Source organism: Metopolophium dirhodum, chromosome 2 (genome assembly GCF_019925205.1).
Source record: "Metopolophium dirhodum isolate CAU chromosome 2, ASM1992520v1, whole genome shotgun sequence".
Taxonomy (NCBI): Eukaryota; Metazoa; Arthropoda; class Insecta; order Hemiptera; family Aphididae; genus Metopolophium; species Metopolophium dirhodum.
In genome coordinates, this window is record NC_083561.1 from 31080913 (window position 1) to 31089895 (window position 8983).

At 28.1% G+C, this 8983-nt stretch overlaps 1 protein-coding gene across 1 annotated transcript; it reads left to right on the forward strand.

The window, feature by feature from the left end:
* Window positions 1–1491: 1491 nt before the first annotated feature.
* LOC132938008 (ras-related protein Rab-10) lies at window positions 1492–8670 on the forward strand. Its single transcript, XM_061004659.1, has 4 exons — window positions 1492–2021; window positions 6835–6895; window positions 7230–7368; window positions 8090–8670. Exons 1-4 carry the CDS (start codon window positions 1895–1897, stop codon window positions 8363–8365), a joined length of 603 nt encoding a protein of 200 aa, XP_060860642.1. The 5' UTR covers window positions 1492–1894; the 3' UTR covers window positions 8366–8670.
* Window positions 8671–8983: the final 313 nt, after the last annotated feature.

Genomic DNA, 8983 nt, shown 5'->3' on the forward strand with positions numbered 1-8983 from the left:
CTGCGCTTTTTCATTAGTGCAAATTTACTTATTACGTTATCAAAATCAATGGTTTGAGCTAGGTTGCTTTCTATGCTTATTATGGCCAAATTTGATAGCCGGTCTTTAGTCATAGTTAAGCGAAGTGCCAATTTTCAGTGCAAATTTTTTTCTACTCATTTTCTTGAAAAACGTTATCACTGTTATTAACCTGGTTGACGAGGCCTTATTTCAACAAAAGTTCTGATCACAGATATATAAAAATTACATTTAATTTAATTTTTATATATTTGTGGTTCTGATTAGGTACTTGAGGTGTTAATATAGTAAGCGGTAAGAAAAACTATAAATAGAAAAGATTTTCGATAAACAACAGTATCAGTGTATGTTTTGTTAAGACCTGCATCACAGTGCCGCCTACGCAGCGTATTATACATATTCTTATACCTACTCGTGTTTTTCGAATTAGGTACAATATATAAGTTGATAAGTTTAAGCATTTATTTCGTACGCGATATTTTACTTCAATACTCAGTCTTCACGTCAATATATACATCATAATTCATAATATACTTATACATTTATAATTATATTTGATAGAAACATCTTGAGCCTTTGTACTTTTTATAATTTAATATTATTTTATTATTAATCATTGTTCATCATTTTTTTAAATAAAAAATATATTATGTAGTTTGCCATTTCGAGGGGCCTCATTTAACAGGGAAAAAACTGTGGGTCAGCTGACCTCCAACCCCCCCCCTGGATCTGCCCCTGCTACTTATTCTAATTTATATGTCGCCATGGAATATGTACTAACTACTAACCTTATCGGTTACTCAGGTTAATTGTGAACGAGTAATTAGCAAATTACAAATTATCAAAAATCGTCCAAGCGCTTCATTATCTAATAACCGCTATGAATGCTTAGATGCTTTTTTATTAATGTTTGTAGAAAAAGATATTATATTGAATGATTTGAAGTTTGAAGATATTTTGGACATTATTAAAAACTCATATTATCATACTTTATCAAAATTATTACGGGAGACATAAAATTCCGTATAAATAAGATTTAATTTGTCATAATCCTACTTAGTGTAACTGATTTATGTAATCTATATGTATTGATATATTTTACATTTTCTTTGTAATCAACATAGAAAAAGTTCCTAAATCCTAATAAATTCTTGTACTACACTACTATTGAGAAAAATTTAATATTTTGTTCGTTTAAGTTGGGCCGGTAAATATAGGAAAATGGGCCGGTTGCTTACAGAGAATAGTGGGCAGAAACCCATCCAGTCCGGCCCTGTATATTATTATATTATTATCTATGTATAGATAATAATTATTATTATGTCCATTGTCCGAAAGGTTTTTGAAAACGGCGGTATCCCGGAGATACAGTGTTACCGCCTTTACAATGGAACGAGCAAACGCCACACTGTCTCAATCTCCGTGGTGATGGGGGGAGCTGGGCCGTCATACAATAACCGACCGAGTGACCGACCCATGACGACAACGATCACGACGACTGCCGAGATAACGTTTTTTTATAGAATAAAATCATATTATTATATTTGCTAATCGCGGTTCACCGTTCGCGTCGCACTTGATTACTTGGCGCAGTTAATTGTTGTCATTAGTCCCAGTGACACGTTTCCACGTCGTTACCGTCGCCCCGTCCGTTGAATACGCCGCGCGGCCGCTGAAAAAAACATTCGAAACGCACAACAGACCGTCGACAAAAATTTCTGATTATAAAAACGATCGCCCGCAACATCGTTGATCGGTTTGGACCGCCGTGCCGATACGCAATTTCCCACTCGCGCGCCTCTTCCGATCTACCCCTCCACCTACCTCCCTCGTACTTTAAACTTTTCCCGGAGAAGACAATACCCGGCAGTCCGTAATGGCCAAAAAGACGTACGATCTGCTGTTCAAGTTGTTGCTGATCGGCGATTCGGGCGTGGGCAAGACGTGCATTCTGTTCAGGTTCTCGGACGATGCGTTCACCACGACGTTCATCTCGACCATTGGTGAGTGGGCGATGTCTACGTCGTCAGTGTTGAATTTAGTTTGTTCGTCTGGTCAGGCCCCGTGGTCTTTCGGTCTCGACAATCCCCCATTGACAGTTGGATCCATTGTCCTGACACATGACACTCAGTAGTCGATGGGACGTTGTACGTGTGTACTATATCATAGACACACTGGAGACAATGACGACCTTCAGATCTGATGCATAGACTCTGTGTGAGTCTGAGGATAAAAGTTGTGGGCCTGTTTTGGGGAACGATTATTAATAATCATAATTGGAGTGGCGGTGTTGGACAGGTGTTGTCTCCGATTGTTTGATTAAAATTCTTTCAAATTTGTGTAGGTATCTTGTATTAATTTTGTTTCTATATGCGATGATTATTATTTATTAGTCAATGTAAAACAGATAGTAGAGGTACCTTTGTAATCAAAACAAACAATATAATTGCCTACATGAGCTTTAACATTTTTGCATATCTTGCAGTTAATATAATATAGATAATATTATGTCGATTGCAATATAAAGTAGGTATATCAGTGGTATTTTATAAATCATCTTTGTTTTATTGAGGTCATTTGCATTAATTTATGCGATAACAGTGATGTAATGAGTTAAAAGAATTTTTTTTAATCATTGATTAATATTTATTGTCTGTTTGTAAAATTGTAAAAGAATCAATTAAACTGTTAGTATACCTACTATTTCATACTATGATAGATTGGAATAATAAAACTAATAAATATTAGATTAGGTACAATTACATGCTATAATATATGTTATTGTTTATAGTTAAAAGTAAAAATAGTTGTAGCGTGAAGTCTCTTAAAAATATTTATGACCCACTCATTAATTTTGATTATTATTCAAGAATTTTTATTTGAAAATGCCTATCATTTAACTATTATGCTGGTGGTCATGTTTACTATTCAGTAGGCGGAGCATTACAATTTAGTTTTTAAATTAGCAATTTCCTAATCATTTTAAGTAGGAGAAATGGTAAAATTATTTACCTCTTAATGGGTTGTTGTTTATGTGTTTAATCCTAAATGAAATGATAGTAACTACATATTGTACTACTCTTACAAAACTGTATGCACTGACATGACAATAATAATTTTCACTTATCTTTAAGGATTTTAATCAAACAAATACAAGACATTTAATATCCTTATTATGTAATGAAGAAATTACTAATATTACCTACCTAGGTACTCTCATTTCTAATTGAACAAACCATAATATCATGTTTTATTCTGAAATAGTAAATTGTAAAAGATACCAAGTTTGGTAAGTTGGTAACCTAATAATAAAAGCTAAAAGAAATTTAATACATTGTTGTTTAAGTATATCTTTAGTTCTGATGTATGATTGTATATTAGTTTTATACCTATATTCATCATCCATAGTAGGTATACTAATGTAATATTCATAAGCATGCACCGAGCATCCTAGTAGAATAAATAAAAATATTTATTACATTTTATAAAAGTTCAATGGCCCATCATATCAAAACATTAATTAATTCAGGTAGTTACTATTTACCTACAGTTTCTAGTCAACTATTTAATCTATATTAGAAATCAATAATTACTAATTTCAAAGGTAAAAACTTACTAAGGATCTATCATCAAAATTAGGCTACGCAAACAAAAATTTTCTAGTATCTATATAAAGAGAAAAATAAGGAAATATAATGAATAATATGTTTTTATAACATACCTACCTATATTAATGAGGCATCTACTAAAATTAGGTATTACTGACCAAATGTAACAAAACAATTATTTAGGTACAGATATTCTGATATTAAGTTAAAGAAAATTCATTATTTATATTACTTTACTCATCCAACTGTCTGCATTTTGTTTTAATTTGAAATTAAATAAATCTATTATATTTCAGAGTTTGTAATCTAAATGTATCAATTAATATTTATTTCAATTTCATTTAGATAAGCGTTATTCGAGGCATTTTTAATGATTAAATTCACTTACAACATGATAAGGTAGGTAGGTAGGTACCTACATAATTTAAAATCTAAAAGAACATCATAAATCATAATACATACCTAATAATATGATAATATACATTTCCTAGGAACAAATATAATTTATTAATATAGGTGCCTATAAGTATAGGATGCACTAAATAATAGACAATGGATAGAATTAATAATTACAATTATAATGTTTTAAATCAGGTACCTAGACTTAAAGAATAAATCACCTGGAGTACAAATTTTGTTTAGCATAATATTTTGACTATATTTTGTTTGGTAGGTTCTACATGAAATGTTAAATTTATTAATGAATTATGAGCATTTTAAATTTGTTATTTAGGTAGATCAATAATTTCCAGAGTAGTTTTTAAAATTATTAGCATCAAGATAGGTGGATGAAATAAGCTAATCTCATATCTTCATCTAAATAGTTCTTCTGGTATTTCAGTGCAACTTTTTTAGGTAATATCATTAAATTCCATATCCATTGGAATACCATTATTCTTTTTTTAGGTTTTTATTTTTAATTATTTTGGGTCATGTGGAAAATGAAATTCTGTATTATTCATGCAGGTGAGATGTAAAATATAATGTTCCTAATTTACATATAGCACATTACCTAATAACTTCATAATAATACCTACCTATTTAGAATTCATTATTTTGTTCAAATAATATGTATGGTAAATAAATAAATATATGGTTATTACCCATTGATTTATTTCACTGATGTATTTAAATCTACTTGTTGGGAAAGTTTTTGAACAATTTTAAATTTGGGGAAAAAATGTATTTATAGCACTATTTAATAGTTCATAAATGGTATCAACAAAGGTTAGATAAACCAAAAATGATAAAATGACATTTAACTATTTAAGTGATCACAAATAATAATATATTACCTGGGAATTCAGTCGAGAACAGTATAATTTTGTTTTTTAAGATTTATTTCAATTAAAACTTTGGGACCAGTTATTTGAAAAAATGGGTGAATTAAATCGGTTTTGACCTTGAAAAAAATTAATTTCATTTAAATTAAGGTTAATACTATTCTTGAAATTATAGGATAGAATTAAATCAAGATTAATATGATGTTGATACGATTCTAGTAATATCTTATAACATGTCAGTTTTACTACCTAGTTTTTTAACTATCCTTTTGAGTTTGCATACATGAAATCATCTACTATTATTAAAACAAAATATCAGTGCAATAATTTTGAATATATTCTAGTGGGATGTAACATGAATGATTTGTTATTCTGATATTATTTATAATATGGACTTTATATGGATTTTATTACTCGTAATTACTCACAGCTCAAATTTGTCAAAGGAAGAGAGCATCAGTGCATCTCATAGGTATATCAGCAGTAAATCAAGTCTTGGTTAAAATAAAACTATCAAAATTACTTATACTAGTCATATTTAATTGAACATTTAATAATTGAGTTTTTATCAATTTTTTATAAGAAAATACTATCAATAAAACTCATGTAATAATTACTCCATTGTCAGAATCCGACACACAATAGCACTAAGCCACCAACATTATTTTTTAACATGGACAGATATCACATGTTAATTATGAATAATTAAATGAATTACTTTATTTTTAATATCAGTAATACTGTGTACCTACTATCCAAAACATTAAAACCAAATACATATCAAAATTTAATTTAATGTGTTTTTTAATTTGGTACTTGACGACAAAAATGTAAAAATAGTAACTATCACATTAAATTTAAAAACATGTATGTTAACAGTAAAGTAACATAAAGTTTTATTTTTTCGTTCGCATGGTACATGTTGTCTAATATTATAGAGTGAAGCATATTAGTGCATAAATGATTTGAAAATTTGGACAAAGGAATTTTGAGATTGTATTCAATAACTTATAGTCCATAAACAAAAATGTTACGTACCTACATCAGTTTAAAGCTACCAAAACAACATATAAATCATTGCATGCATTATACAATTTTTGCAGATGTTACAATTGTTTAAGAATTTATTTTCTTCCATATCCTATGTTATGTATTCAGTCTAGTATTGAAGGATTGTAGCACGTTCATTGCCCTCTCATTCAGATACCGCACATACTTATCTCTAATCTTTGTTCAATTGTGTGTCCATAATATCCGGTGCATAAATAACTATACTGCATGAAAAAAATGTTCTAAAAGAAATGTACCAATTTATTCATGATAACTAAAATAAAATACAAAAACTATGGAATTTATATAATTATTAAAACTCCCATCCTCTGTCAAAATCTTATCACCTATAAACCCTATACATGCCACTGTTAGGTAAGAGGTAAGAATACTTAATCCAAATGTAGGTTTACCTTTCGGCCTATATTTTTCTAATTGCGAATTATAATTATATATTATATTATTGACTCAATTAATAATAATAGTTGTTTATCTCTAAAATCAGAAATCACTTATTTTTTTAGATAAATGACTAATCTACAAGAGTGGTTATGTTGCTTCAAGTGTAAGAGCCAAGAGGCAAATATAATAAACCAATGTGTAAATTGATGCAATCTTAAATTAATTTTTATTTTACAACATTTTGCTTTAAATATTAAAACTGGTAGGTACATTTTTAAGTGATTATAAATTATAAAATGTCACTCTAATACTCTTTTACTTATTGGAAACATGTAAAGATATATTATAGCTCTTGATGTATTCCACTTAAAAAACTGAAACAATTTTAGTCTTTGTAGTGTTAAAAAATAGTACATAGATACTTATATTTACCCAATATTGTTTTGATTATTAATTGCTACAATTTATTTTAGGTATTGACTTCAAAATCAAAACAGTGGAACTTCAAGGGAAAAAAATAAAACTTCAAATTTGGTAAGGATGGAATCGAGGATGGAATTTAAATATCAAATGTTGTTTACAATTAATTATGTAGTAGTTTTACTTTTCTTTTGCCTCGTTTTATTATGCAACACATAGTTTAATGTTATTTTACTTAGAAGGTCATAAATATAGTAAACAAGTTTTTGTGTTGTTGTTATTATTTTAATACTATTGGCATTCTTATTAAAAATATAATTATTATATCTTTATTATTGCATACCAGTTTTAAATATTTCTTAAGTAAAGCTTAATTTTAATTGTTGAATTCTTATTTAAGAAAAACTTAAATTTTTTATATTAATATGCAATGCATTTTGTATTTTAGGGATACAGCAGGACAGGAGCGTTTCCATACCATAACAACATCCTATTATAGAGGAGCTATGGGAATTATGTTAGTATATGATATCACAAATGAAAAAAGTTTTGAAAATATAGTGAAATGGCTACGAAACATTAATGAGGTATATATGCATTTATTATTATTCATTATTTGTATATACACAATTACATTTTTTAAGTTATTGATATAAATTTTAAATAATCATTTATTTCAAATAAAAATAAAAGGTTGTTGATATGTAGGTTATATTTATTTTGACATTCATGTTCTGTATACAGTTTTTACCATGTTGGCCAGTGTTCAGAAATCAGTATGATAGTCAATGAATTTTAAAAAAGTGGGCAAGTGGGTACCGATCTGATCTACAGTAAATGCCTAGAGGGGGGTCAATCGCTGTATTAGATGGGTTGAATCTGAATTCAATATTATAAATCATTTTTGCTGCCCCAAAAAAGTGATGAATGACACAAAAAAAAAACAGAATACTGTAAAATCAATCAATACATTCATCGCTTCACTCAGAATTTAAAATAAAAGATAAATTGTCATTCGCATTAGTAAAATTCAAATAGTTCTATCTAGTTAAGTTTTTTTTTTAAATATATTTTATTCTAAACAAATTTTTAGTTTATATATTTAATTTAAATGCGTTTATAAATTATAGAAGAATTACTAAGTAAGAAACTTATGTTTCAGCATTAAAAATAAATTTTATAATTTTGTTATAATATATTTCAATTAATTCTCAACTGACTTGAGTTTAAACAAATATTTAATTGTTTAAGTTATAAGTAATGTAATATTAATTACTTAATTTATAGTAATTGGTTTTTTCTTTTCAGCATGCTAACGAAGATGTAGAAAAAATGATTTTAGGGAACAAATGTGATATGGATGATAAACGTGTTGTTGGTAAATCACGAGGTGAAGGTATTGCTCGCGAACATAACATATCATTTTTGGAAACATCTGCAAAAGCAAATATAAACATCGAAAAAGCATTTACTGACCTTACATTATCAATATTGAACAAGACGCCTGGACGTGAACCTACCGATGTACCTGAAAAGATTAATATCGATAGGAAATCAGACAGATTGTCTAATCGTTGTTGTTGAATAGTCAAGTATTTAATACAGACAATTTTAAATGGATACTATTATTATTGACAGAATTTGTGAAACACCAAGAGAAACATTTTGCTAAGCCCAGATACAAATATATGTACAATTGTATATTATCATGTGTACTTTAAAACAATTTTATTTTGCAAGACCTATTAACAAATTATATATTATTTTTTTATTAAAACTCTTAGCAAAATGGTTTTCTGTGAAGCTGTTCCTTATCATACAAATAAATGTAAATATTTATGTTACCATTATTAATAATAATTGTTTGAATAAAAACGAGATAATCATGACATCATCATACTTGTCTAATATAATAAAGCAGTTGATGTTAGTGGCTTGAACCACAACAATTTTTATTGGTTGTCCTCGGTGGAAGTTATTTATTATTATTACTTTTATTTTGTACAAAATTTCATAAAATCCTATTTATCAATTTAACCATAATACTGAGTGAGCTAATTCTTGTAGGGTTGTAATAAAATGTAAGATTTTTGCTTATAAGCTCAAAGTGTTCATAAACGGCTGTAAAAAAAAATTGTCTAATATAATTTACTAATAAAATATAAATATTTTTATACAAATATTATTTTATAAAGTAATTTC